The sequence below is a fragment of the Chaetomium fimeti genome (assembly GCF_033439085.1).
Source record: "Chaetomium fimeti strain CBS 168.71 chromosome Unknown B0H64scaffold_3, whole genome shotgun sequence".
NCBI lineage: Eukaryota > Fungi > Ascomycota > Sordariomycetes > Sordariales > Chaetomiaceae > Chaetomium > Chaetomium fimeti.
The window spans coordinates 1875896-1902293 of NW_026944331.1; the positions used below are offsets into that span (position 1 = coordinate 1875896).

General features: G+C 57.9%; 11 protein-coding genes and 2 non-coding genes across 13 annotated transcripts; 6 read left to right on the forward strand and 7 right to left on the reverse strand.

Annotated features, from left to right (window-relative positions):
- The first annotated feature begins 876 nt into the window (after positions 1 to 876).
- B0H64DRAFT_119416 (Glucanosyltransferase-domain-containing protein) lies at positions 877 to 2831 on the forward strand. Its single transcript, XM_062797919.1, has 2 exons — positions 877 to 1058; positions 1111 to 2831. The coding sequence occupies exons 1-2, from the start codon at positions 975 to 977 to the stop codon at positions 2626 to 2628; spliced, it is 1602 nt and encodes a 533-aa protein (XP_062660671.1). The 5' UTR covers positions 877 to 974; the 3' UTR covers positions 2629 to 2831.
- B0H64DRAFT_119420 (lipoxygenase) lies at positions 2831 to 5611 on the reverse strand. The gene is made up of 2 exons (XM_062797920.1): positions 4981 to 5611; positions 2831 to 4906 (listed from the first exon to the last, which is right to left on the reverse strand). Exons 1-2 carry the CDS (start codon positions 5358 to 5360, stop codon positions 3034 to 3036), a joined length of 2253 nt encoding a protein of 750 aa, XP_062660672.1. The 5' UTR covers positions 5361 to 5611; the 3' UTR covers positions 2831 to 3033.
- Positions 5612 to 5863: 252 nt separating this feature from the next.
- Positions 5864 to 6794, reverse strand: B0H64DRAFT_319462 (uncharacterized protein; the record flags this gene model as incomplete). The annotated part of the gene is made up of 2 exons (XM_062800429.1): positions 5864 to 6416; positions 6475 to 6794. 2 exons carry the CDS (start codon positions 6792 to 6794, stop codon positions 5864 to 5866), a joined length of 873 nt encoding a protein of 290 aa, XP_062660673.1.
- Positions 6795 to 7532: 738 nt separating this feature from the next.
- B0H64DRAFT_119439 (uncharacterized protein) lies at positions 7533 to 9160 on the forward strand. The gene is made up of 2 exons (XM_062797921.1): positions 7533 to 8058; positions 8109 to 9160. Exons 1-2 carry the CDS (start codon positions 7735 to 7737, stop codon positions 9057 to 9059), a joined length of 1275 nt encoding a protein of 424 aa, XP_062660674.1. The 5' UTR covers positions 7533 to 7734; the 3' UTR covers positions 9060 to 9160.
- B0H64DRAFT_457079 (NADPH dehydrogenase) lies at positions 9082 to 10632 on the reverse strand. Its single transcript, XM_062807367.1, has 4 exons — positions 10408 to 10632; positions 9664 to 10340; positions 9218 to 9574; positions 9082 to 9168 (listed from the first exon to the last, which is right to left on the reverse strand). Exons 1-4 carry the CDS (start codon positions 10592 to 10594, stop codon positions 9127 to 9129), a joined length of 1263 nt encoding a protein of 420 aa, XP_062660675.1. The 5' UTR covers positions 10595 to 10632; the 3' UTR covers positions 9082 to 9126.
- A 1035-nt stretch (positions 10633 to 11667) lies between these two features.
- On the forward strand, positions 11668 to 11766 carry B0H64DRAFT_t48. The gene has a single exon. It is a non-coding gene; the product is annotated as a tRNA-Ser (tRNA).
- A 210-nt stretch (positions 11767 to 11976) lies between these two features.
- B0H64DRAFT_119490 (uncharacterized protein) lies at positions 11977 to 13592 on the reverse strand. Its single transcript, XM_062797923.1, has one exon. The coding sequence runs from the start codon at positions 13319 to 13321 to the stop codon at positions 12029 to 12031; it is 1293 nt and encodes a 430-aa protein (XP_062660676.1). The 5' UTR covers positions 13322 to 13592; the 3' UTR covers positions 11977 to 12028.
- On the reverse strand, positions 13593 to 15739 carry B0H64DRAFT_119489 (uncharacterized protein). Its single transcript, XM_062797922.1, has 4 exons — positions 15341 to 15739; positions 15205 to 15282; positions 14304 to 15149; positions 13593 to 14250 (listed from the first exon to the last, which is right to left on the reverse strand). Exons 1-4 carry the CDS (start codon positions 15515 to 15517, stop codon positions 13864 to 13866), a joined length of 1488 nt encoding a protein of 495 aa, XP_062660677.1. The 5' UTR covers positions 15518 to 15739; the 3' UTR covers positions 13593 to 13863.
- Positions 15740 to 15908: 169 nt separating this feature from the next.
- On the reverse strand, positions 15909 to 17592 carry B0H64DRAFT_391472 (uncharacterized protein). Its single transcript, XM_062803476.1, has 2 exons — positions 17487 to 17592; positions 15909 to 17434 (listed from the first exon to the last, which is right to left on the reverse strand). Exon 2 carries the CDS (start codon positions 17384 to 17386, stop codon positions 16163 to 16165), a length of 1224 nt encoding a protein of 407 aa, XP_062660678.1. The 5' UTR covers positions 17387 to 17434; positions 17487 to 17592; the 3' UTR covers positions 15909 to 16162.
- A 958-nt stretch (positions 17593 to 18550) lies between these two features.
- B0H64DRAFT_t49 lies at positions 18551 to 18623 on the forward strand. The gene has a single exon. It is a non-coding gene; the product is annotated as a tRNA-Trp (tRNA).
- Positions 18624 to 19796: 1173 nt separating this feature from the next.
- On the forward strand, positions 19797 to 21963 carry B0H64DRAFT_391476 (glycosyl hydrolase). The gene has a single exon (XM_062803477.1). It carries the CDS (start codon positions 20123 to 20125, stop codon positions 21869 to 21871), a length of 1749 nt encoding a protein of 582 aa, XP_062660679.1. The 5' UTR covers positions 19797 to 20122; the 3' UTR covers positions 21872 to 21963.
- B0H64DRAFT_457094 (cytochrome protein) lies at positions 21948 to 23821 on the reverse strand (the record flags this gene model as incomplete). Its single annotated transcript, XM_062807368.1, has 4 exons — positions 21948 to 22063; positions 22118 to 23369; positions 23430 to 23580; positions 23641 to 23821. The coding sequence occupies 4 exons, from the start codon at positions 23819 to 23821 to the stop codon at positions 22025 to 22027; spliced, it is 1623 nt and encodes a 540-aa protein (XP_062660680.1). The 3' UTR covers positions 21948 to 22024.
- A 200-nt stretch (positions 23822 to 24021) lies between these two features.
- B0H64DRAFT_473315 (uncharacterized protein) lies at positions 24022 to 25958 on the forward strand (the record flags this gene model as incomplete). The annotated part of the gene is made up of 1 exon (XM_062807986.1): positions 24022 to 25958. The coding sequence occupies exon 1, from the start codon at positions 24096 to 24098 to the stop codon at positions 25956 to 25958; it is 1863 nt and encodes a 620-aa protein (XP_062660681.1). The 5' UTR covers positions 24022 to 24095.
- Positions 25959 to 26398: the final 440 nt, after the last annotated feature.

The window sequence follows — 26398 nt, forward strand, 5'->3', positions numbered from 1 at the left end:
CAAACAGCGAGACGGTGAAACCTGTCACTTGGGAATGCCGGCGCGCAACCGCAGACATCCTCCTCGGTCTCCCTGGGGAACCCTGCCAAGCTCATCAAACCTCGGCCAGCCCAGTGCGCCATCAAACAGTGGCCGTTCGTGAAGCACAGTATGAAGTATTCGTACCACAAGCGCCTTCGTGTTGATACGACAATTCCCCTCCCCGCAAGCTAAAGTTCGTGTCCTTTGAGACCACGGAGCCACACCTTCAATGCGTGCGTCTCCGAGAAGGCAGGTGACGGGTCTCATGTTTTCCAGTTCGATCCTCAAGTGTCCCCTTGTGAGAGCACGAGGAGTCGAGCCAGGATGATACAAAGTCCATCGACTTTCCCCTGAGCACAACGAGATGACGATGGAGCGCCTGCTCGCTAGCGCGCTCCCCGAATACAACCCGTAGCATTTGGAACTGTGGTCACGGTGGGGTGGAGGCTCGATCTGCAGTTATCTCCGTAGGCCCGACCGAAGGGGGTGCGTCAGCTCCTTCTGCTCGACCAGTGACCTTTCCAAATGCAGAGAGTCAATGACCAGAACCCTGCACACAGTTCCACGTCGAGTTTCGTCTGGATCCAGCAAGCACGACCGTTCGGCGTTGGTGGGCACATGGTGGGGACACCCGGGGGTGCCTTCCTGCTTTTGAGCAACCCGTCCCCTGATTCCACCGTGCCCCGTGCCTCTGTCTCTCCCTCAGACATTCCAACACATCTTTCTCACTTTTAATTTTGGGGGAAGGGAGCTGCATTCTTGCCCTTCGCTACACACTCTTCCCATTCTGACACTCGTTAACAAACAAGCCTTGATCTTTCTTTTTACCGTTTCCTACTTCCGCGATCCATTACATCACCTCGGGAATAAGCCCACATCAACACGCCCTTCAGTTCTCTGTTCGACTCAATAACCATCAACCAGCAAGAAGAGCGTCTCGGGCCATCGCCAAGATGCGCGCCACGACCGCGTCCATTCTTTCCGCCTCGCTCCTCTTGGGGCAGGCATCTGCCGCTCTCCAGCCCATTGTCATGAAGGTCGATGCCGCCGAACCAACCGTTATTGACTACCTTGCTGACCGTTTCACAGGGAAGCAAGTTCTTTTACGAAAATGGCACACAATTCTACATGAAGGGCATTGCGTACCAACAGGACATCGCCGCCGGGGGTGCCTCGACCGGCAGTACCAAGTATTCTGACCCTCTGGTCAACGTTGAGGCTTGCAAGCGCGATGTGCCTCTTCTGAAGGCGCTTCACACCAACACCATCCGGACGTACGCCATTGACCCGAAGGGTGATCACGACACGTGCATGAAGCTGCTGGACGAAGCCGGCATCTACGTCATCAGCGATCTCGGCGAACCCTCGCTCTCCGTCAACCGCGACAGCCCGTCTTGGGACGTTGAGCTGTTCGAGCGCTACACGGGCGTGGTAGACAACCTCAGCAAGTACAGCAACGTGATCGGCTTCTTCGCCGGCAATGAGGTGTCCAACAACAACACCAACACCCCCGCGTCGGCCTACGTCAAGGCGGCCGTCCGCGACACCAAGTCGTACATCAAGAAGAACGTCGACCGCTGGATGGGCGTTGGCTACGCCGCCAACGATGACCCCTTTATTCGCGCTCAGATCGCCGAGTACTTCAACTGCGGCGAGCAGAGCGACGCCATCGACTTCTGGGGTTACAACATTTACTCGTGGTGCGGCAAGAGCAGCATGACTGACTCGGGCTACGACACCCAAGTCGAGTTCTTCCGCAACTTCTCCGTCCCCGTCTTCTTCGCCGAGTACGGCTGCAACATCCCCGACGGCGCCGAGGGTCGCATCTGGGAGGAGACTAAGGCCCTCTACTCGGACGATATGACCGACGTCATGTCCGGTGGCATCGTCTACATGTACTTCCAGGAAGCCAATGACTACGGTCTGGTCAAGCTCAAGAACGAGGAGGTTTCCACCATGAAGAACTACGACACTCTCAAGTCGGCCATCGCCTCGGTGAAGCCCTCGGCCACCTCGATGGACTCCTACAAGCCGACCAACACCCCCGCCTCTTGCCCGGCAGTCGGCAAGGACTGGAAGGTCAAGGGCGACACGCTGCCGCCGACCCCCGACTCGAGCCTGTGCGAGTGCATGTACAAGTCCCTGACCTGCGTCCCGACCGAGGACCTGAAGCCCAAGGCGTTCGGCGCCATCTTCGACTTCGTCTGCGACAAGTTCCCCGAGAACTGCTCCGGCATCAAGGGCAACACCACATCGGGCGTGTACGGCGCCTACTCCATGTGCGGCGCCCGCGAGAAGCTCGGTTTCGTTCTCGACCAGTACTACCAGGGCCAGGACTCCGCGTCCAACGCCTGCGACTTCGAGGGCCAGGCCACCGTCCAGAGCGCCAGCGACGATGGCAACTGCGAGGACGCCCTGGCTAGCGCCAGCTCGGCCAACCAGATCGCTGCTACTGCCACCGGCTCCAGCGATGCCGGCGCCGAGGAGAGCAGCAACGCCGCCATGGCCGGTGGGCCTCTGCGGGGCGGGTTTGCGCTCGGTGAGATGGCGGTTGGCCTGTACGTTGTCGTGGCCATGGGTGTCGGTGCGTCTATGGTGCTGCTGTAAGGGGAGTTTGGGTAATGGGTGGTGCAGTGGGGGGTTCGTTTTGTACTGGGTGCCAGTTAGGGGTTGGTTTAAACTATGCTTTCGGGCTGCTTTGTTGGGTTCTATCTGTTGTACTTGAGTAATGCCGATTTGTTTGCGCAAGATGATTTGGTCACTGCTGTGATAGTTACGGGATATTTGTTGAGGCACGGGTGAGGTTGTGGCAGATTCCGTCGGGCACTCGTTTTAGTGGGGCCGCGTGCCGCGATTCGATAAGGGGGCAACGGTCGACTTCGTGTTTGCAGACTCTGCACTGCAGAGTGCATGACAACGCCATTCAACACCTTGTACAGATCCGTACATCTCAATATCCTAGATATCCACCGACAGGAACCCTCCACCAAACCACCACCCCCTCCCCTCTCCCTAAATAAGAATCGACACCGCCGTCAACCCCGGATCCAACACCATATACGGGATACTCCCCCGATCCATCGCCACACTATTCCGATAAAACACCTTCTGCAGCCCTTTCAGATCCGCATACAGCTTCGCACTCGCCTCCTTGACGCGCATGTCCTTCTCGTCCCGCTTGTACCGGTACACGTGCCACTGGCTGGCCGCGTAGTTGAGCAGGCTGCGGTCGGGCTCGACCTTGAAGCTCAGCAGCCAGGGCACCTGCGCGGCCAGCAGCCACTGCCGCTGCCGGTTGATGGGTAAGGCCGCTACGAGGTCTCGCTCGCGGTAGGCGCGCAGTTGGTCGAGGGTTGTGGGTGGTGCGGTGCATAGGGCTGGTGGTTTGGCGGCGACGAAGGCTTGGTAGAAGTTTTGGAGGTAGTTGATGGCCGTGTGGAAGGGGGATGCGATGAAGATGCACATGGTTGTTGCGTCGACTAGCGAGTCGAGCGTGGTGAGGGCTGGGAAGGTCGGCATGTGCCCTGCTGTTTGCACCTCGGTCGCCCACTGCTGGAGCGCCTCGTCCGCGGCTACGCTGGCGTCGGTGGGGTAGGCGATATGCAGCATGGCTTTGGTGTAGGCGTGGAGGGCGGTCCAGAGGGCGAGCACGTTTTTGGCGTAGGGGTAGTTGCGGTACCGCGGGTGCGCGAGGCCCTTCTGCGTGCTGGGGAAGCCGCGCAGCTTGAGGTCGTTGGGCACGTAGCTGCCGACAAAGTCGTACGTGTCGTACGCGTGGCAAAGGAAGTGGTAGGCCTGGTCGGGGCTGATGCCCATGATGTCGACTGCGATCTGTGGCACCAGCGTCGAGCGCCCCGCAGCGTTGAGTGACAGCGTCTTGTACCAGTGCGGGTAGAGCAGCCGGTACACGGGGTGGTCCATGGGGATGGAGCGGTTCGTCGCGATGATGATGGCTTCCTCGACGAAGTGTGAGCACGTGAGGTGCACTGCTAGCTCATGGCGCATCCAGTCAGTGGCCTGGGCGCATGTCTTCGCGTACCGCCAGGGCCAGTCTTGTTTCTCGTTTCTGGTTGAGTCACTGGGGGACATGCGATTGTTGAAGATGGTGACGGAGTTGTCCAGTGATCCCCTATAGTCGATGCAGATAGCAACGGGATGCAATTTTCCGTTCTCGTGTAGCTGGAAGAGGCTGACTGCGCCCACGGTCCAGCACTCCTCGCTGCCTGGCTGCTTATGGTGAAGGGTCTCAGCCGGGTCCGACACGCCGACGGCTCTCCGGAAGAAACCTCCATCCTGCACGAAAAGAGACTCTGGGTCTGCCCTGGTGAGAGCCGTGGTCCATCGGCGGTAGTTTCCAGCTTGTGCTGCCGCGCAAAAGTCGGCGATCCACGCTGGGGTGGCGCGCGTGATGGTAGTGGGGTTGGTGCCCGTGAATTGCTGGTCTGCAAACCGGCGGTCGCTAAACCAGTCATCTAGCAACCCGATGTTTCCGCCGTGGTCAATATCCGTACCGAATTTGCGGTGATACTTATTGTAGTCGACAACATCCTGAATCGTGACCCCCTCGTCCGGGTCGCCGCCGAACGCCGCAGCGCGGGCCTTGTCGAGTAGGAATTCTCTCGTACGTCCACGGATACCCTCCTCGTCGGGTATAATCTTCTGGAGGAGGACTTTAGTCTCGATCAAGCCTGCAATGTTGAAGACCCTAAACACGCTGACGGACTGGTCTTCGGGCACGTGCTGGATGTGCGGCGGATACTGGGTCGGGGTTCCATCAGCATTTTTTGGGTATTCCGAGAACTGATAAAGACCTCTCTGCTCCTGGAGGGTACGGTGACGCGGTAATGTCGTTTCAATGCCAAGAACGTCGAACAGCGAGGCGAACCTAGGACTGAGGGTAAGTATCTTGCTGGTGTTAAGCGATCACTTAAGAGTCAGGTAACGAATGAAGACACTGACCTCTGCTCTATCCGTGAGTAAGCCTGGGTCAGCGCTACCTGCGTCCCTACGTAGGTTCCCTCCACGATATTTCCCTCCGGCTCTCCCACAGAAGACGGGTCCTGGGGGTCGACAGATGGGTACAGCTTCTGCTTCATGATCTCATTGTCGAAAACGCCCGGGTCAAACGACGGCAGCGGAACATCTTCGACAGCATCAGGTAGAGTCTGAGCTAAATACTTTGTTTCCGGCAGGTGCTTGAGTATGGTCTGCTGGTTGGGACGCTCGGCGGCTAACTTTGGGGGAGGGGCGGGGAGGTTAGGGTTAAGTGGTTTCTGGAAGAAGCTTTGGACAAAGGCGATTGCCCGACTAGGCCACCACGGGCTTTCCCCGCCAGGCATGGCGAAATAGTTGGTGGTGAGTGCCCTTGGTGTTCAGAGTAAATATGCGCGGGATATATTATCACAGTCCAACGTGAACTGTGAACACGGGGTTAAAGCGCGCAAAGTACAACGATGCCACAGCCATTTCGATTCTACTTGCGTTGTTTCCCCCATGCCGCGGATCGGTGCGGCATGTGCTTCGATGAGGGGAGACCGTCGTCATTGGGAACGATAGCTGACGCTAAGCTTTCGTCCCATCTTAACACGCAGTCTAGAATCCGGACGCTTGCCCGGGTCCCCATGACATTGCTTCTCATTTCTTTTGGCTTCGAACCTGAACACCATCGAGGTCAACAGCTCGATGCAGCAATTGACCACGACCGAGAGGAGGACCGTGCCTTGTGTGATGCAAACATCCCCGACGATGCCAAACGCACAGCTCTGGCCAGCGTATGCTCCAGTCCTCCTCCTGTCGGCGGCGAATTCATGTCATCGCAACACCTATGTTTCGGAACTTTGACTCAATGGCCCCGGGGCAGGTAGAATAGCTGGGCCGTGGCTGGCCCAGCCGGTACCAACCCCGAATCATCGTCAACCCAGGAGATGCGGTATTGGCCCTCGGAAGTGCGAGCCATGATGGATTCCCACTCCTGTGCGCCAAAGGCAGAGACATACGATCTTGGCATGGCGACTTCGCACATTCTGAGGCTTCTCAGACGTTGTATGGGACCCAAGTACAAGTCCCGCAGCGCAAATGGGTGTGGGTTCTGGTCGGTCTGGGGACAAGGAGGCATCAGGAGGGCGATCCGTAGGCGGGAGAGCACGGGCATCTCGGCCAGAGCATCCCAAAACGCCTCGTAGGCATCCCGACCGTAGGAGTGTGGCACCATGCTGGCGTGATTCCGATCAAAAGGGGCCACCTCCCACTTGATCTCAAGGGATCGTACGAGAGGCCAATGCTTGGGCATCTTGGCCTGGAGGCTGCGGATGTCATCGACGGGCAGTCTCCGGCTACCGCTGTTGATGACGAGAAATACGTTGCTGTGGTACAAAACAGGGATGCCGTCCATGAGCCTGCGCTGCTTTAGTCGGTGGGATTTAGCACCTATTGCGACGGCAGACGCAGACTTACGCTCGGTGGCATGTGAAGAGCATGGAAATGTCGAGGGCTCGGCGACGGGCAGCGGTGAGACAGTAGTGCTGGTGAGCAATCACACGGCCAAAAGGCGTCTCCATTCCATCCTCGCAAATGCCATGCCGCCATCTCCGCCTATTGCCCACTTTGTCGGCGCGCAGGGGATGCGGCATGAATTCGAGGTGAATTCTTCGGCCACCAAAAAGCTCCGTGAAGATCAGGGCGCGCAGCTCGGTGGGGAGTTTTGCAAAAAGCGGCGACGCCAGTTGCTGGTTAGGCCCGGGAGATGATTGGCATGACCCAAGATTGGGGTTCATCATGGTCACTTCCATGGTAATTTCTATTCGCAGGGCACTGACGAGATCTCGAGTTGGATCCTGGAAAGAACGGCAGAAACTTGAAGGTTGATATGTGTTCTCGATCGTCCGGTACACAGAGTGCGGCAGGTGCGGTGGGGTGAGGGGAGTCTGCAAGAAATCGTGGGGAAGTGGGGCACCCGATGGTGGGGTAATTGGATAGGTAACTCTCAAAATTACAGGCGAGGCACAGCAGCACAGCACAGCACAAACAGGTTCCCCTCCAATTCCACTGTGTACCTACACAGCATCATCGCCTTCTCATTTCTCGCGACCTCGCCTCGGTATTTGTATTCTATTGGAGCATGCCGTTTGATGGGCTCTGACTGTCAGCACTTTAACTTGACGACCAACCATCATCAATCAGCCTTGGGGACCAATCTGGGAGCTTGTGTGACAGCTCGGGACGGACCTCATGCAAGGTCGAGGCGCCACCTCCGATCCTTGCACCCTTGCATGCACCCTTGAGCATTCCAAGTTTTTGGAACAAAAACATGCACCCAAACAACCTGCACAGTACAGTCAATGACCGATGTTATGGTTTACCGGGACGCATATGAAGTCTACATTTGAGAAATTTGCCACATGGAAGACTTTCTATTTGATGGCAGCACCAACAATCGCAGAGTAAACTCAGTTTGTTCCTCACAGACGCGAGGTCCGCCTCCCATCCCATGCTCTCCCCCTTGCGGCCCCCATCCGGAGGCAACGCTACCCCGGCAGCCCGGGTCGCCCGGACGAGGTTCCTTCCTGACCGAGGCTCGGACTTCCAAAGACCCACATATTGATGACGTCCAGCTTTAAGTACTAAAGGGTCCGATAGTCCGTTACTGTCTGGATTCTTGTTCCAAAGGGGGACCGTCTCTCCCAAACTAATACACGAAAGGCACAACACGCGGTCATGAGGTTGCTCTCACTCTCCCTCCTTGGGGCCTTGCTTGCCTACGTGGTCTACACTGCATACCCTTCTATCTCCCGGGCAGCCATTGTGTTCGGAGCACTACGCAAGTATCCCCATGGCGCCACCGTTCAGGGCGACGTGATTGCCATCCCGGACACCGTCCACTGCGAGGACCTTCATTACCATGCCCCCAGCGGGACCCTTTTCACTGCCTGTGAGGACGATCCCGAGGCAAGGTTCAAGTGGTTCCCTCCGCTGGCCAACTTCGACAACCCGGAGCTGGGCAGCAAGAGCCGGGGCTCTTTGCATGTGATCGACCCCAAGGTAAGCAGGACCTGTTTTGTAACATAGCCGCCACTAACTCACTCGTCAAGACCATGAAATCGCAGAGGCTCAAGTTTGAGAACTTTGACGGGCCCTTCGTTACCCACGGCATCGATGTGATTCCGGACCAGGAACGGCCGGACGGGGAGGCCGTGTACATTTTTGCCATTAACCATGTGCCCGAGTCCCAACCATCCGGTGAAAAGGGGCCGCACGCCCGCTCGCAGCTAGAGCTCTTTCACCACGTTATTGGGTCGTCAGCTGCTAAGCACATCCGTTCCATCTGGCATCCCCTCATCAAAACCCCCAACGACGTCTTTGCCCAAAGCGTAACCTCCATCTACGTCACAAACGACCACAAGCACCGTCACCACGGATTCATGCGTACGATTGAGGATGTCTACTTCGGCGCAAAGTGGACCGAAGTTGTGCATATCCAGCTTGAGTCATTGGCTGTCGCAGAGGCGGCTGCAGGCGTCACTGGCAATGTTGCCTTGTCCAACATACACAATGCAAACGGTCTCGGGCATGGCCGGTCAAACCGCGAGATCCTCATCGCAAGCTGCTCAAGCGGACTGCTCTATATCGGCCAGCTCCCCGAGGATGGAGCCGGTAACATCACACTAGTGGACTCTATCGAGGTCGACCACGTCGCCGACAATCCTGCTTATTTTGCCGACCCATACGCCACCCCTGGCAATGACAAGAGCGGGTTCCTTGAGACGGGCCTGGCGCGAGCCGTCGATCTTGCCAAGAACATGCGCGACCCGGCCGCCAAAGACCCCGTTATGGTCACCTACATGAAGCCAATCTTGTCTGGTGGTTGGGAGAAACGGGTGATCTTAGAAGATGATGGTACTAAGATCAGGACCGGCAGTGCGGCGGTTCTCGTGGCCATTGACCCGGCAGAGGGGGGAAGTGCAGGGCCATCGAGACAGGCATGGCTGTTCGCAACGGGCTTTATGTCCAACAACATCATCGCAACCAAGGTTGACCTGTAATCTACCGTACTCGAACAAATTAACTATTCTCTAAAAACCTAGCCATTACCTCTCTTCTCTTAGGTATCTATGCCTTTGACAACTCGTGAATCCGCTCCGTATAGTATTGCTGCCACTAACGTCAGTCTTGATCTTCCTGCCAGTAACTCGCCACTTACACTATCCATTCCTGCGCCGACGATCGGGAGCCCGATCCACTTGAAGAACCAGGGTGTTTTGTTCTTCTTCCGGTACAGCGTAGCGTCCTGGTCCTTGACCTCGGCGTTAAACATGACGCTGTTGGGGGTAGAGGGGTTGAGGACGGCGGGCCTCCCAAGGCCGATCAGATCGCAGTCGCCGTCGACAACTGCCTTCTCCATCCCGCCCCGGCTGCTGAAGCCGCCGGTGACCATGAGGGGGACATCCGGGAATTCTTTCCGGATGACGTGGGCAAACTCGAGGAAGAAAGCCTCGCGGGCCTTGGTGCGGTCCGACTTTTCCTCCGGGCCATCTGGGCCATCATTGCCCCATATCATCTAGGTTCAGTCAGCCATCGAGCCATCATCGTCACGGCACCCGCACCCGCCAACAAAACGAGCAGTAGCAAACAACAAAGAGAACATACCTTCGGATTCTCAAAACTCCCACCGCTCACCTCCACAAAATCCACCCCGGCCTCCACGATCGCCCTCACCTGCTCCACACAATCCCTCATCTCCCCCTCATTCTGATGATCAGCACTATTCAGCTTCACCCCCACACAGAACCCCTCAAACCCCTCCACCGCCTTCCTCACAGCCCTCACCACCTCCACCACCACCCTCGCCCTGGCCCTCGCATCCCCACCATACCCGTCCCCCCTCACATTCGACCTCCCACTCAGAAACTGCGACAGCAAATACCCATGCGCCGCATGCACCTCGACCCCCTCAAACCCGGCCTCCGCACACACCCTCGCCGCGCGCGCAAATTGCGCCACCACGTCCCCGATCTCGTCCACCGTCAGCGCGCGTGGCGTACCAAACCCCAGCATGCGCACCGCCGTCGCCACCCAACCGGAGCCGAGAGAGACGGGCACGGCCGAGGGCGCGACGGCGGGGGCGAAGAAGCCGCGCCGGCCCGTGCCGCGCGGGGATTGGCGGCCCGGGTGGTTCAGCTGCCCGATGGTGGGCGTGTGCGTGTCCCCCTGGCTGGCGCGCGCGAGGGCGGAGTAGGCGGGGAGGAGCGTGGTTGGGGGCAGGGAGGGCGGGATGGCGGAGTCGGCGGGCGCGCCCAGGTGCGCGTCGTCGACGTGGACGTGGCCTGGGGGGGTGGTTAGATATCGGGGGGGAGTATTGAAAGGGGTAAGGTAAGATATGGGTGAGTGTACCGGTTATTATCAGCCCCCAGCCGCCTTGCGCCCAGTGTTTGTAGAGTGTCAGGAGGCGCTCATCGGGGAGTTGGTTGGTGCCGGCGAGTTGCTCAGCCATGGCGGCTTTGACCAGCCGATTGGGGAGCGTGAGGCCGCATTTGAGCGTCAGGGGCTGGGCGATCTGGAGGTCGAATTGTCCCCCCATTGTGAGGGCTGTGTTTGTGATGGGGGGCAAAGATGGCGGGTATCGTTTAAAAAAGGGGGACTGTCGTTATTTCTGCTGACGAAACCCCTGAGAAGACTACGACCTCAATACAACATGATACGGGACGATGATCGATATCTTATACTGTGTAGTCGAGTTGGCCACGGGCTCTCTTCCCCACCCGAAACACAAGATATCCCGGCAATACGACCCCTGGATGCCGAGGCTGGCGAAAATCCTCTTCATCGCAGGTTAGTCTTGAGGCCCCCACCCAAAGCTCCGCCGGCGGGATATCGCGCCGGGGCGAGCATATGTGTCCGCGAGGAACGCGGGCCACAATTCGGCCGAGTCTTGGGGCTTTTTTACGGGTTGATTAATCAACAAAGTTCTGGACCATACCTATGTTACTAGTGCTCACTAAACACAACTCTCAAGTTTCCGTTCTAGTGAATTGTCATCACTTCTTGAAATATATCAAGAGTGAATAGGTAGTCAATATGCAGAAAGTCTTGCCCTCCCAAAATATATAATACAAGATCCCCCCCTAGCAAAACATACAGAACGATGGTTTTTGCTATGCATGGAAGAAAGTGACAACTGCAACCAACAAAGACCGAGAATAGACTTGCAAACAAAAACTAATATTCGGGATTTGGTTAGTCCCAGGGAAGAACCTGTGGAGTTTAGTTGTAACAAGAAAAGGGAGAAGAGAAAATCAGGATACGGGGTTTGAAAAGGGGGATGGAGAAGAAAATGAACGACGGGTGAAAAGAGATGAATGAGTCAATGACGGTGAAGATCCATACCTGTAACTACCTTAGATTCGAGCAGAGCATGTTAATCGTGGCATTTGGGCCTGTTTTAGAAGAACAGTCAAAAAGAGAAGCGCTCTACTAAACCCTCATATACCTGTTCTGTTGAAGGGAGGCATATACACCCTCGCCTAACTTTTATAGCTGCTCTCGAGCGGAGGTCTCCCTTGCCGCCTTCTCGGTTGTTAATACCGAGTATTTCCGGTGGAACTGTCGTATGAGTTCACGTAGACGGTGATATTCTCACACTATCTCAAGTTAGTCACTTTGGCGGAGTGGTTAACGCGCTGCCCTGCTAATCAACAGTTAGCGTGTTAGGCAGTTCCCTCGGGAGCGCAGGTTCGAATCCTGCAGGTGACGTTTTGTTTTGCTGGAGGAAGCATCTTCTCCTTTTTGTTTCGTCGACGTGTTCACTGGGCTCAGCTACCTCGATATGGACGCCTCCCCTAACCCGGCTGAGTGGTGGCTTTGCCAGTTCTATAAACCCTGCCAACATGTTGAATATGAGTTTGACCTAGATCTCCATTTCATGTACCTAATAGTGTTGACAGACGGCAAGAATGGCGTAGTGCAACAGTGCGCGGGCCAGGGGCACCAGATATAAACCCCGAAAGCGTGGCTCTTACTTTTCACCGGCCTTCTCAGCTTCCTCCCTTGCAACCCTGCGCCAGTGCTTGGGGTAACCCCTTTCGACCCTCCACTCCTCAGCATCCTTTTCCACTGCATGCAGCATTATCTCCCTCCAGGTACCGATCATGTCCTGCCTCCAAGTCATGGCACCCCCGAAAGACCACGAGATGGCGCTCTCAGCTCTCGCGCCATCGGGAGAGTCCAACAATCCGACCGCCACATCGACGATGTCGGGCCTGTCATCTACGGCGTAGAACAGGGTTGCCGAGCATCTACCGCAAAAGTACCGCTGAACGTCAGGAGAACTGGCGTAGAAAGCGAGCGTACCTAGCCTGGGATCGCGCCCCTCACCATCTTTTGCCTCGGTAGCTATCCTCAGCTGCGACGTGTCTCGGGGGAACCCCTCCTTGTTGGCGCCCGCAAACGATATATGCCTGAGCGCCGCAAAGGTCCAGTTGTATACCTCGGATCCGGCTGCGAGCCGGCACGAGTCGCAGCCATCCAGCGAGCCCATGCCCTTGTGCGTGACGGGATCAATATACCACGGCAACTCCCCACCCCTTCTCTGCGTCTCCTCAAACTCCCTCTGCGCCTCGCCCGCGCGCAGCACCAAATCGATCCCGCGACAGTGGCACCGAAGCGACACATCCCCCTTGGCCCCCTCAGTCTTCAACCCAGCCTCATACCCCTTCTCCAACGCCCCCACCGCCGGCCACCGCGCCCCAGCAGGAACCTCTTCACTACAATCGCGCCCACCAAGCCACACTTTCGCCGCCGGCCCCCCCTCCCCATCCATCCCCCTCAACCACGGCAGCGCCCCCCCATCAAGCGTATCCCCCACAAAAATATGATCCACACACCTCACCACCGGCGGCAGCGTCGCACCCGGGCCGTCCCCCTCCACCGACAACGCCCCCGTAAAAGCCAAATACTCCGGTTCCCCGGCACCGGCACCACCGCCCTCTGCCGGGAGCTGCTCACAAAACAAGGGACTCCCACACCGCCCACAGAACAGTATATTCATCTTCTCCGTCTGCACATACCGCCGCAGCGTACCCCCACCCTCAGCATCAGCGTCAGCAGCGGCGTGGATGACGTTGGCTGGGCCGGGCCAGGGCGCGTCGGAGGAACGCAGGGCGCCGGTGAGGTGGCGGCAGGAGGTGCAGTGGCAGGAGGAGGACGGCAGGGGGAGGGAGGTGGTGGGGAGCGGGGGGGTGGCGAAGGAGTGGGCGCGGCAGAGGCATTGGGCGTGGAGGGTTATTGTTTGCTGGGTGGTGGTGGTCATTTTTTGGAGTTGGGTGGTTTGATGGTGAGTTGAGAGAGGCTGTATTTGGTTGGTGGTTTTGTGGTTTTGTCGCGGTTTGTTGCGGGGGAGGACGGCGTGTCGTCGTTGTGTTTAAGTACTCCGCTGTTGTGCCCGGAACGGAGTCGGAGATACGGGGTGGTTTCGTGTTGTCGGCCCGGGTGTATCGGTGCCGATGCTGACGGTTGGGGTAATGAGGGGTTGCGAGGGATGAGCATCGATCTTGACCACAACCTTGACGAAAAGAGGAAGGTCGCTGTGCAAGAGTTGGAGATAACCCCTTTGTTGCCTAAAGGGGGTCGAGAGAGCGTACATGATTACTCCGAACAACCACACTCCCAGCAACACGAGTATAACAAACAATAGGACCACTGCCATTGCTGAAACTTCCCAGAGTTATTACCTAAAACTTCCCAAAAAGAAATGATCATGCCGCTCTCCAAACGGCAGCCCAAACTCCCAACCCACCCACCATTGTAACTAATGCAAAGACAAAACAAAACACGCTCATCAACCACCCCCATCTACGCCACCCGATCGCTGTTCCTCCCCACCGTGCTCGGGCTGCTCGGCCCGTCCTCCTCCAGCCCGTCGTCCGTCAGCAGCTTCCTCCGCGCGGCGCGCTCCTCGTCCTCGTCATCGCTGACCAGGCCGTCGAGCTCGAACTCGTTGGCGGCGCGCAGCTGCGCATCGTCAACACCGCGCACCGCCTGCCCGTTGGCGAGGGGCTTCTTGGCGACGGGGTTGGCGCGGTCGTAGATGTGGATGAGGGTCATGGTGAAGAGGAAGAGCAGCGAGGCCAGGCTGTACAGGATCATGACGTAGGCGACGTGGTCGATGCCGGAGCCGGCGAGAAGCACCATCTGCTCTTCGGTCGCGCCCATGAAGAGGAAGCCGGCGGCGTAGAGGAGCTGTTGTCCGTGTTAGTCTTCCTTCATGATAGAAACAACGGTCGAGAACTTACGAAGACGGGGATGAACTGGAAACTGTTGGTTTCGGTGCCGTCTTCAGACACACTCGGCTTATCCCTGAGGATAAACGAAACCTCGATGATCCGGGTGACGCCAGCCGCCATGAGGGTGTAGCCGAACATCTGGTGGGTCATTGCGCTGATCATCAGCTCTTGCGGATGGGCCGACATGCCCCAGCCGGTAATGAGGATGACGAAGCCGGGGATGAAGTTGCGCTTCGGCGCGCCGTTCCTGTCCCTGCTGAGCCACACGCCCACCAGGCCGGCGCTCCACCAGATGATGCCCATGGTCGTGTGCTGCCAGTCGTTCCTGACCCACGCGGTGCCCCAGCGGTGCTCGGTGAAGGTGTTGACGCAACCCCAGGCGGCGATGACGGCGCTGTCGAAGAACTCCTGGCTACGGCCGGTGCGGCGGAGCCAGAGCTGGCCGGCCAGCAGTAGGATGGTAAGAAGAACGCCGTAGGCGATGAAAGCACCGCCCATGATGAAGTGGGCCAGGCATTGCCCCAGATGGTCGCCCTGGCAGAAACCGAGCGCCGTGATGCCGCCAAATATCATCTGGACCCATGCGTAGATCGGAAACGCCTTCCCGTTGATGCTATGTACCAGTCGGAAGAAGGGTCGGATACGGCCGTGAATCCCCTTTTCGAGATGCAACTTCAGGTAGACACCGAAGACAACCTGAGCCACCATGAGGAAGAAAAGAGGGGTGGCGGCCTTTGCGTGGACGTTGTTTGGTTGGAATTGCCGACCGCGGTGCAGGTGGCCGAGGACGTAGCCGAGTAGGGCGAGCGCGGTGCTGAATATTTGTAACGGAACGTGCCACCGGCTCTTGACTATCTGCACATAGGGTCGTTAGTCCGAGACAAGCTCTCCCGATTAACCGTTTACTCACCCCTAGGACCATCCCGACTGGGAAGAGGATGCCGAAGGCGAGCATCTGGACGAAAATGTGTATCCATAATGTGGTATCCTATGCCTTGTCAACCCACTGCTGGCCATGCGAGTTTGACATGATGATGCCAGCATACCATCGGCTCGAGAGAAACGGCTTCCCCCTCGGGAATTTTGTCCGTGTGGTGCCCTCCATGTCCCAGCGCCGTCGGCAGAAATGCCGCCGCCAAAGCTATCGTCGCAACCTGTTGTGAGAGTCGAAGCCGAAGTGGTCGCACCGAGGGGCCACTGCCCCGACCCGCATGGATGTTCATGGTGACGTCGGGCGGACAAGGAGCGTGGTGATCTTTTGAGGGGCAGATTCGCAAGATCGGACAAGGTTACGGTCGGCTCGTGCGACGTGGGATGCAGCGCAATTGAATGCCTGCCGCGTAGGTTGGTGGAATCCGTCGTGTGTTGGTTGGGAAGAAAAAGGAAGAGAACGATCAGATGTTGGCGCGGAGAGCTGAGGCTCGGCCTCGTCGGAATGATCCTTTGTCACCAAGAGGCCAATATCTCCTGAAGTCCCGCCCGGTACGTACCGATCCATGCATCATGCGAAAGCCTTGACTCTGATTGGATTCGGCCTTGCAGAAGTGGGGTTCAAATTTCTCCCTCCTTCTCGGCAAATGCTGGGCTCAAGACAGCGAAGCTTGGCCTGGGAACTGACAACGAAACCTGAGTTCGTATTAACGGCTGTATTAAAGAATAAATAATCTGTGGGAGAAGCAGAGACAGCTCCGGCAGGTTCAAGATATTTCCTGATTTCTAGCAGTTTGAGCGGCATTTAACGACTTTTCCTCACCTCTTTCATCTCTCACCCCTTTCATCCATCACTTTTTCGACTTTGGTTCTCCGCGGACCTTTTTCTTATCCCGGGGACCTTCATCATTTCGACCGTTCAAACTTCAGACCCATGCTTATGCCGCCACCTTCCCCTCCACCGCCCGCTGCATATCCTCCTCCCATTCCTTCTTCACCCTCCCCGCAAACGCATCATCACTCAACATCTTCCACCCGACCGCCGCCATGGCGCGCCCGCACTCCAGCGCCCGCTCAAACGCGTCCGGCGTCCCAGCGGCCGCCGCAAACCCCTTGGTGTGGTTTGCCTCGCCCTCCTTGGTGTCGATGCCAAACACGCCATGAAACCCCGGACACTCGTAGCACACGTCTCCCATGTCGGTACTCCCCGCCAGGATGTCCGCAGGCTCGTACATGTCGACGGTCCCCTCGGGCATGGCCTCGATGTAGGCCTCGCAGAGCCCCTTGCTCGGGCGCACGTCGGCGTACGAGTTGAGCGGCTCCAGGCGCATGGCGCAGCCGGTCGCGGTGGCGGCGCCCTCGAAGCACTTCTGCAGCCGCCCCCACAGCGCCTCGGCGCCGCGCTTGGTGGCGCTGCGGCAGTAGTACTCGACGGTGCAGTCGGCGGGGGTGACGTTGGGGCGGTCGCCGGCGGCGCGGAAGATGCCGTGGATGCGCTCGTAGGGGCGGATCTGCTGGCGCAGCATGCTGACGGCGTTGTAGGACAGGCACACGGCGTCGAGCGCGTTGACGCCGTCCCAGGGCGCGATGGCCGCGTGCGACTCGCGGCCCGTGTAGTGGATCCGCGTCTTGATGTTGGCCAGCATCCGCACGAACGCCACCCCGCGTATTGGTTCGGACAGGTTGTGGCCCGGCCCCGCGTGCACCATCAGGCTCGCCGCCGCGCCCGCGAAGGCCCCGTTCGCGATCAGCTTGAGCTTGCCGCCGCCGCCTTCTTCGGCTGGTGTCCCGAGCAGCCGGACCCGACCCGGCTGACCGGAGGTCTTGAGAGCCGCGACCGCGCCGAGAAACGCGGCGAAGGAGGAGGATGCGATCAGGTTGTGCCCGCAAGCGTGGCCGATCCCCGGGAGCGCGTCGTACTCGGCGTTGTAGATGACCAGCCGGCCGCCCGAACCGTACTCGGCCGAGAATGCCGTCTCGAGGCCGAAGGCGTGCGGGGTGACCTCGAACCCGAGGGACTTGAGAATCGAGACAAAGGCATCGTGGGCCTTGTACTCTTCGTAGGCCAGCTCGGGGTTGGCGTGGATTTGCTCGTTGATGGACGAGATCTCGGTGTTACGGGCCTTGATCTCGTCGTTGATGACGCTGGTTAGGTTGGCCATGGTGAAGGTGAGATTGCTAACGAGAAGGGCTAGCTTCTCGTTATTCCCCTTTCGAAGATTTGAGTTCAGTGTCGGGCCGTCGTTTATAAAGCACGCCTACCTTGCAAGCGGCGCAGCACTTGTATCCCACAATGTTGGGTATGGATTCGGACAAGGTTGGGTACCCACGAATTGAGAACAGTAAGTGGATGGCAGCTGCATGTCCGTCTGAGTCCGGCGTGTCTACCCCGCCATGCCGACTGCCGACCCCGCCTCCGGAGATCATGACGCCCGCGTGCATTGACAGGGCCACCAATCATTCTTTGGCCATTGCAGAAAGGGGACGTCGAAGCAACTTTAAATGTAGCCACCCAACATCATCCCACTCGCGGTTAAACCAGATTGCCGCAACACACCAACTTCGACATCTACCATCACCCTAGGCATGTGAAACCACACGTCAATGCCTTGTCTCGTAGAGTAGTCGATGAAATGGTGGTGTTTTGGCCCTGTTGAACTCGCGTCATCGGAGGTTTGCTGTTGAATAGGACCGGTAGGTAGTTGCGCTTTGACTTCAGTTCCCTGCGCCTACTCGGACTTCTCCCTCGGTATCAACACCGATCCGTCGGCCAGCAGCGTTTCAGGTCTGCTCTGCGGTAAATAGATCGATGCACCCTAACGTAACCGGTTCATGATATTTGGCCCTCCGAGTTGCTCAGCTCCCCTTGCAACATGCCGGTCGTGGTGCAGAAGCTCAGTACCATTACTGGTGTCGCCGTGACTTGGCCGGTGTGAAAGTCTGGGCCAGGTCTGCCGAGTCTACTCAGTCATCTGGTTACCATTTACAAAGATACGATCTTACAAGTATACGACGGCTCCATAGCCTCGAGTTAGACTAGGTACCTAGGTAGGTATATTTCGTTGACACCAGCACAGCGCACAAACGGCGTATACATCTACCTACGGTTCACCTAGCAAAGTTTCTAACAGGACATAACATAGCAAAATAAGAAGGTAGGAGTTAAAGTCTCCCTTAATATAAGATAGGCTATAGTATGGTTAGAGAGACGAGCAAGTGGCTGAGATCACTCGCAGCTTCCCCGGGCCATGATGTGAATACCAAAAGCTCAGAACGAATGCCCTCCTTCATTATCTTTAACTAAATCCGATATTCGCAAATAAGTCGGCCTCATGGCGTAATTGGTAGCGCGTTCGACTCCAGATCGAAAGGTTATCCGTTCAAGTCGGGTTGGGGTCAGAAAATTGCTTTGGAAGGAGTTTTCGTTTTTTCTCTTTTTTTCACCTTAGCAATTCTACTTACTTGTAGACTTTCTAGGCGGACGCTATCCTTTCTGAGTACCTATACAATGGTACTCGCAATACGAACATTGCCTCTAGGTACGCTCCGACCGTACAATGTAATAGTGGGAATTAGGACCGTAAGTAGGGGGAAGCTACCGGTAGCTACAGGAGCAACGATGAACAGGGTAGAAGGTTGCTATATGATAAATTTCTTATCTTCGCCGTTTACGATAGAGAGAGAGGATTTGGCCTTGGTAGTAATTGCTAACAAGGTCTAGGGTCTGAGCATTAGTACCGAAACTGGTATAGACGTCTTTTCCCAGCCGGCACCTACCAATCCTCGTGGCCGCTAACCCACTTTGTCTATCATGGTTAACTCCTCCCCGCGGATAAAACAGGGCAAGCTCGACTCATGGCTCGTAGGAATAATCGCTGTGCTTCGTTGATGATACCACGTAGGACCTCGTCCAACCCGGCGTAATCAAGCTCATTGATATCCTAGCTGCCATTACCTAGGTACATACAGGTAGCTACCACCTAGGGGGACTTTCCTCCATGAATGGTGCGGGGTTGCTCCTCGGCGAATTCAACTTAACAGCCCATGATAACTTCAATTTCCATTGCTTCCCGTGTGCTGAATTTGCAATAGATGCCAAAGATAGCGTGTGATGGTGTTTGTGTGAACCAGCCGTGATAGTTGGCTTGTCGTTGGTGGAGGGGTTCGTATGAAGCTGAGGCGCCTGGTTATAGGGCACCTTCTCTGCTAGAGACACTCCAGTGACTACACCTGTATAGCTCACTACCGATGTGCTCATTCTTGGCTTCTCACGTTCGTTTCTTGTAGCATAGTACCTAGAGAGAATTCCAACCGCCCTGTAGGAGCGTAGCCTAAGGTAATTAACCTATACCTCCTTAGGCACAGTCAGGTATTTTAGTGCTGGGAAACGTAGGGTGAAATGACGCGTGGCTGGTATGGTGAGAGTCTCGGTGCATCAAACCTTGGCTTGTTGGAGAGGGGTTCCTTCAAACCCGCCGAGTCTATTCGCAACTTGGCCAAGGGTGAACGAGTTCCTCCCCGCCTCCCCTATTAGGGATTTCCCCTCTCATGTGCTCATCCATTGATGGAAGTGTTAAATCCGGGATACCGGGTCCTTGGACCTCCAACCATGTCAGGTACTGCAACTTGGAGCCACATTAGCGATTTAGCCATCTAATTTACCGGCCGGGTGGTATCGATGCGCCCGAATCAACTAAAAGACCGCCTGTGTAAACAACGATCAGCCGTCTTGGCAGAGTGGTGGTGATGCACGCCTGCATGTTCGAACAAAAGGCCACGGCGAAGCAGGAGGGGATATATATACTCACCGAGGGGCCTCGTTCCCGAGATCCAGGTGCGTTACAGTCTACCGCTCCCACACCCGCGGACTGTTATCTCTTCTTCTGTTCCACCTCACCATGAAACTCCTGTCCGGCTTGACTCTGGCCCTGGCCGGGTCAGCAGCGGCGGCGAACTCGACTTACTACAACCCAATCCTCCCCGGCTGGCACTCGGATCCGTCTTGCATCCACGTTGACGGCACCTTCTACTGCGTCACATCCACCTTCATCTCGTTCCCCGGCCTCCCGATCTACGCGTCCAAGGATCTGATCAACTGGAAGCACGTCAGCCATGTCTGGAACCGCGAGTCGCAGCTCCCCGGCTACAGCTGGGCCACCTTCGGGCAGCAAGACGGCATGTACGCGGCCACCATCCGCGTGCGCGACGGCGTCTTCTACGTCATCTGCGAGTACCTCGACGTCGAAGGCAAGGACTCGGGCGTGCTGTTCCGAACCACCGACCCCTTCGACGACGCCTCCTGGAGCGACGCCGTAACATTCCTAGCACCCAAGATCGACCCGGACCTCTTCTGGGACGACGACGGCAAGGTCTACGTCGCCACCCAGGGCTGCCAGCTCCAAGAAATGAACATCGACACGGGCGAGATGGGGCCCATGATCCCACTGTGGAACGGCACGGGCGGCGTGTGGCCCGAGGGCCCGCACATCTACAAGCGCCCCGGCGACGGCCACTACTACCTGATGATCGCCGAGGGCGGCACGGCCGAGGACCACGCCATCACCATCGCGCGCTCCGAGTCCCTCACGGGGCCCTACGACCCTTCCCCCAACAACCCGATCCTCACCAACCGCGGCACGGACGAGTACTTCCAGACGGTCGGCCACGGCGACCTCTTCCAGGACCCCGACGGCAACTGGTGGGGCACCGCGCTGGCTACCCGCTCCGGGCCGGCTTACGAGTCCTACCCGATGGGCCGCGAGACCGTCCTCTTCCCGGTGACTTGGCGCGAGGGCGACTGGCCCATCCTGCAGCCCGTGCGCGGCAAGATGTCCGGCTGGCAGCTGCCGCCCGCGTCGCGGGATGTGCCGGGGGTGGGACCCTTCAACTCGGATCCGGATGTTTATGACTTTGAGGCGGAGACGGAGGCTGCTCTGCCGCGGAACTTGGTCTACTGGCGCGTGCCGCGCGATGGGGCGTTCTCCGTTGCTAAGGGGGGTGAGGGCTTGCAGGTTGTTCTGGGCCGGAATAGTCTTGCCGGTTTGCCGGGCGGTCCGGAGCCGGAGGCTAAGGCCATCTCGTTTATTGGGCGCCGCCAGACGGATAGCTTGTTCACGTATACTGTGGATTTGGACTTTGAGCCGCTGGAGGACGGCCAGGAGGCGGGTGTGACGGCCTTTTTGACGCAGGAGGCGAACCTGCAGCTGGGGTTGGTGCTGGTGGATGGACAGCTGAGCTTCCGCTTCAATGTGTCTGGTGAGGTGACGGAGAGTGTGGTGCCGGAGGGATGGGCTGGGGAGACAGTCCGTCTGGAGATCAAGATGGCCGAGCTGACCGAATATACCTTCTCGGCTGCCCTGGCGTCTAACCCCAAGGACAGCGTTGAGCTGGGGACCGCATCGGCGAAGTTGTTGAGCGGCGGCTCGGGGTCGTTTGTTGGCACTTTGATCGGTGTGTATGCTACCTGCAATGGTGCGGGTGAGGGAATTGACTGCCCTGCCGACACGCCCAGTGCGTACTTCAAGAGGTGGAGGTACACGGGAGATGGGCAGTACATCACCGAGACGGAGATGGCTCCCCGCGAAGTCAAGGGCAAGGGCAAGGGTAAGGGCAAGGAGGGCAAGGGAAAGAGGTCCAAAAGGAATTAACCCAGTGCAGGGAGTGTAATTAGTATTAACAAACCGATAGGCGGCTTGTACAGATTACTGATAGTATTAATCTCACGCCGGCTTGATCGTGAGTGAGTGTCTCGTATGGTGATAGTCCCCGAGTATCCCAATTCCTCTCATCAAGCACCGCTCCTATTTCTCCCGCTTCTCAAACACCAACTGTGCACCATCCTGTATCGAGATTAGCACAACCATCCATCACACCCTTATGGGATGAACACTTACCATAGGGAACAAGGTCGCAAAGACGCGAATCTCTTCCGACTTCTCCGTAGCCACATGCCTCCAGTCCAACTCCAGGGCTGCCTTCCCAATCATGGCCGCCATAGTGAGCGGCACATACCTCCTCGCTAGGCAATCATGCGCCCCAGCGCCAAACACCAGCCAGTTCTTGGTCTTGGACTCGGCATCCCCGGTGATCCACCTATCCGGATCAAACATGTCCGGGTTGGGATACACCTTCGGGTCGTGCAGCGCGGGATAACACGAGGGGATGACCATGGCACCCTTGGGAACCGTGTAGTCAGGGGTGATGGGGAAGGGCTTCGTCGCCAGGTACGGGACGAAGATGACGGGCGGCCTGTACCGGAGCAATTCCTTCACGACAGCCGCGGTGTAAGTCAGCGACTCCAACATGGGCAAATCAAACGGCTTATTCCTGTCCCCGCCCCTTGCGGCGAGGTTCTCCTCGCGCAGCCTATCCAAGACATCGGGGCGCTGCGCAAGGATCTGGAACAGCCAGGTGGTAGCGCTGCTCGAGGCGTCCTGGGAAGCGAACAAAAACGTAAACAGCGTCTCGGAGATCTCCTCATCGGTAAACTCGCGAATCAAGTTCGGCGGCTTCTCGGCATCGACCTCACCCGCGGCGACGCGCTCGCGGTAGCGGTTCGACTCGAACATGTGCAGCACCCAGTGGTCGACGATGCAGGTCGGGACGGCGCCCGCCGTGGCCATGTTGCGCTTACAGGCGGCGGCACACTTTGCGAACTCGGCGTGCACGGCGTCGGCGGTCCGCTTGCCGCGCCAGGGCTTGGTGAAGGGGATGTACATGGAGAAGGGCACGTTGACCAGCTCGAGGGCTGCCGTGGCGAGGTAGAAGTCGTCGGCGATCTTCTTGACGGCCGCCGGGGAGATGTAGTCGCCGAAGAAGGTGCGGCAGGAGAGGGCGCAGTTGATTTCCCGGAACAGGGTCATGAAGGGGAGGGGCTGGTTGTGGTTGGCCTTGCTGGCCGCGACGAACTTGTCGAAGTAGTCGGCCAGCACCCTTTCCTGGGCGGGGAGGTAGGTGGCCATGGCTTTGTTGGTGAAGAGGGGAGTCAGTCCCCGTCGGTACTCGGCATGGGTTTTGCCCTGGAGGAACACCCATGCCTTGTGGCCAATGATGTCTTTTGCGAGTGGCACGATGCACGGTTCAGTATACGTCGGGGATTTGAAGACCCTGTGGGCGAGATCGCGGTCGGAGGCGAGGACAACGAATCTGTTGCGTGAGGTGTCGGTGGAAGTGTGTGTGAGTGGAACGCTGGGACAGGGTACATACTTGTGAAAGACGGAGACGCAGCTAAGTGGTCCGCTCGCCCATTGTGCTAGATAGGATTCGAACTTTGGATGTAGTGCCTGGATAAAGGGTCCGGTGAGGGGAACTTTGAACCGAGGGCCCGTGATAGAACCTTTTCGGTACAGGTATATAACTAGAAGGAAATGTTAACGTGACGTGTTGGATTTTGTGGTCAACTAGCTTGGCCACATACCTTGGTCATAGACTACCAGTCCAAGCAACAAGGCGATTACATACTGCCATGCAGACCATTCTGTGGTTGGACCCGGGACGACGTCTCGTAGCTGCCATGGTGAACTCCCGGAAGCCAACCCGGAGGATCTCGGGAGCAGCTCAGGGGGGATTCCGGAGCGGTTAACGAGGTCGGCGGCCATATTAAAAAATGAGTTGAAGAAACAAAGTTCCCACGACCAAATCATGAAAAACTGGACGTTTCATGCCTTTTGACTTGCACGGTCTTCGGCCCCGAGATAGGGGTATCGGGGTTGGTCCTCCGGAGCGCCGAAGAAACCCCGGTCAGAGGTGCCGAACTGGGACTAGACTCCGAACACTGCGAATAAATTGAATGGAATTTCAATCCAAGACCAGGAAATCGGAGACTAGTCCTATTATACGTGGACTTGTATTATTGTATACCCACTTTGGACTATGGCGTACGTCCCCGCCCACACGTCGTCGTCGCCATCGCCATCGGCGCCCCCGCTCCTGCAACTCACGCCAGAAATTCGGCTGCTCCTTTACCGCTACTTGGGGTTGGCATCGTGGAACGGCCGGCCGTATAAGTTCGACTTGCGAGGCGGACGAGCCAGCTGCAGGAGGTACGCAACCTGCCCGGCCGTCCCGATCGATTTTCATGGCCTTCTAATCTCATGCCGCACCATCTACTCCGAGGCAGCTGCCTTGCTTTACTCGGCCAACAGCTTCGTTGTCCACAATTATGACCCTGCCCAGTTACCAGGGCTCCACTCCCTTTGTGCGCTCACCGAGCCGTCGCTCCGGTCGCTCTCTCAGCTCAAGATTGTCCTTAACGAGGCGGCCTGCCACAATAGAGTGACAAAAAACGACTGCAACGAGACTTGCTGCTGCCAGGACCGCGACGAGTACGACTGGTCGTCCTTGCTGTGGTGCCGGCAGAAGCACTGCGATATTCACCAGGCCCCGCTCCTAAGCGATGGTGCCATGTCGGCCGACGACGACGCGTGGCGGCGCGCCTGGCATTCCGCCGCCGCCCAGCTCTTCTCTCGTGTTGCTCCCGGCCGCCTCGCCCTCTCGCTCGTGTGCGATATCGACCCGCAGCACCCGCTAGCGCTCGATCTCGCCGAGTCTATTCTCGCGCCCTTGTACCTCCTTCCTCGCTCTTACCTCTCCGAATGCCGGATTCGGCTGGCCAAGACGCCGAACGGGCCGCTCCAGCAGCTTGCTCGAGATGCCGCTGTGCACGCCTGCGGGCTGCCCACCCCTGTTCCGCACGCCTCCCCAAAACCGCTCGGCGCCCCGGCCACCGCCACCCTGGCCAGCCTCCCGCGCGAGCTCCACGTCCGCATCTTGGAGTACACCGACCTAGTCGCACCGCGGAGGCAGGTAGTATGGAGCCGACAGGACCGTGCGTATGTGGTGCTCCGCTTCCGGCGCGTAGCAGAGCCACCCCCGACCCCGGATGAGGCGCACGGCGAGCAGTTCTTCGAGTGCTACCGCGATAGACCGGAGGGCTGCTTCTGCCGGCGCCGCCACGCCGTCTTTTCGTTGCACTGCACCTGCTGGGCGCCGCCGGGGCCTGCGCTCTTCCTCGTGTGCCGCACCGTGTCCCAGGTGGCCCAGTACGTCTTCTTTTCCCGCAACCGGTTCATCATCCACGACTACAAGGCGTACCCGGTCTGGCGGCTGCCGTCGCTACAACTGGGGTCCTCCGCAGGCCCGGGCGAGCTGCCCGACTCCTACCCGTTCGAGAAATTCGCCGCCTCGGAATTCCTCCGCGACGTGGTGCCCGCGTCTGCCCTCGCCTACCTCCGCTTTCTCGAGCTGGTCTTCCCACCCTACCCCTCTACGCTCTGGCCCGGGCCGGAACACCCGGCAGCACGGGACTGGCGAGCCACAGTTGGCTGGCTCCGGGGTGGGCTCAGCCTGCCGGCGCTCACGCTGCGGGTGATAGTCATGGACGAGAGCAACGGGACGCCGAACCGCGCCGGCGCAGCCACGGCCGAGGAGGCAGCGGCGCTACTGAGGGCGTACGCTGATCTCGTGCGGCCGCTCCGGGGGCTGGCGGAGCCGCCCGGCCTCGCGCGGTTCTACGCCCACTTCCGGCACCCTTGGGAAACGGCCTGGGACGACGAGCTCGATTACCCGCCGCGGTGCGGCCCGTGGTACGACCCGTGGTTTCACAAAAGAGACCTCAAAGAACGCCTCGAGCGCTACGTCATGGGCGCGCGGTACGAGAGCCTGTATGCGGATGACAGGAAGGAGCCGGCGCCCAGCGATTGGGATCTGATGTACTTTGCTAATCGCGGGTGGTGAGTGTGCGTTGGGCCGCCGGGCGGGTTGGGGCCGCGGTGTTGGGATCACACCACAATGTAGATGACAAACGGAACCCACTAAGGGAATAATAAAAACTGACTACCTAGGTACCGAGGAACCTAGACACGCGCTCTCTCTGTACCTCCCGTTTAATCCTTAGAAAGCCTTTTCAACATGTGACCCGAACTCTACCAAGTTAGCAATCTAAACTCGAAAAAAGAGCCCCCCAGTCCAGATTCACGTTCTTGCCCTCCCTAACAAAAACGACAACGTTTGGTCTTGCTTGTGGTTCAAAGGGTGCAGTTTCCTATCTTCATCATCAGGTGGCTACCAGTTCTAGGCCCTTCTAAGCAGACACGGACTTTTACGCTGGCAGTATACTTCGGAGGCACCAGAGAAACCCCACTCAAAACTGCCGAACTGGGACTAGACTCCAAACA

Bases quoted from the DNA above. Each gene is read 5' to 3' on its own strand.
- B0H64DRAFT_391472 (XM_062803476.1), bottom strand. From the start codon at position 17,386: ATGGCCAACCTAACCAGCGTCATCAACGACGAGATCAAGGCCCGTAAC.
- B0H64DRAFT_391476 (XM_062803477.1), top strand. From the start codon at position 20,123: ATGAAACTCCTGTCCGGCTTGACTCTGGCCCTGGCCGGGTCAGCAGCG.
- B0H64DRAFT_119420 (XM_062797920.1), bottom strand. From the start codon at position 5,360: ATGCCTGGCGGGGAAAGCCCGTGGTGGCCTAGTCGGGCAATCGCCTTT. The intron at 4,907-4,980 runs GTCAGTGTCTTC...CCTCAGTCCTAG, and splicing joins TACTCACGGATAGAGCAGAG to GTTCGCCTCGCTGTTCGACG.
- B0H64DRAFT_119489 (XM_062797922.1), bottom strand. From the start codon at position 15,517: ATGAACATCCATGCGGGTCGGGGCAGTGGCCCCTCGGTGCGACCACTT. The intron at 15,283-15,340 runs GTATGCTGGCAT...GACAAGGCATAG, and splicing joins CCGTTTCTCTCGAGCCGATG to GATACCACATTATGGATACA. The intron at 15,150-15,204 runs GTGAGTAAACGG...CCCTATGTGCAG, and splicing joins CAGTCGGGATGGTCCTAGGG to ATAGTCAAGAGCCGGTGGCA.
- B0H64DRAFT_119416 (XM_062797919.1), top strand. From the start codon at position 975: ATGCGCGCCACGACCGCGTCCATTCTTTCCGCCTCGCTCCTCTTGGGG. The intron at 1,059-1,110 runs GTCGATGCCGCC...ACCGTTTCACAG, and splicing joins TCCAGCCCATTGTCATGAAG to GGAAGCAAGTTCTTTTACGA.
- B0H64DRAFT_119490 (XM_062797923.1), bottom strand. From the start codon at position 13,321: ATGACCACCACCACCCAGCAAACAATAACCCTCCACGCCCAATGCCTC.
- B0H64DRAFT_457079 (XM_062807367.1), bottom strand. From the start codon at position 10,594: ATGGGGGGACAATTCGACCTCCAGATCGCCCAGCCCCTGACGCTCAAA. The intron at 9,575-9,663 runs GTATGTTCTCTT...GACTGAACCTAG, and splicing joins GGAGTTTTGAGAATCCGAAG to ATGATATGGGGCAATGATGG. The intron at 9,169-9,217 runs GTAAGTGGCGAG...CGTTAGTGGCAG, and splicing joins TCGGCGCAGGAATGGATAGT to CAATACTATACGGAGCGGAT.
- B0H64DRAFT_119439 (XM_062797921.1), top strand. From the start codon at position 7,735: ATGAGGTTGCTCTCACTCTCCCTCCTTGGGGCCTTGCTTGCCTACGTG. The intron at 8,059-8,108 runs GTAAGCAGGACC...TCACTCGTCAAG, and splicing joins TGCATGTGATCGACCCCAAG to ACCATGAAATCGCAGAGGCT.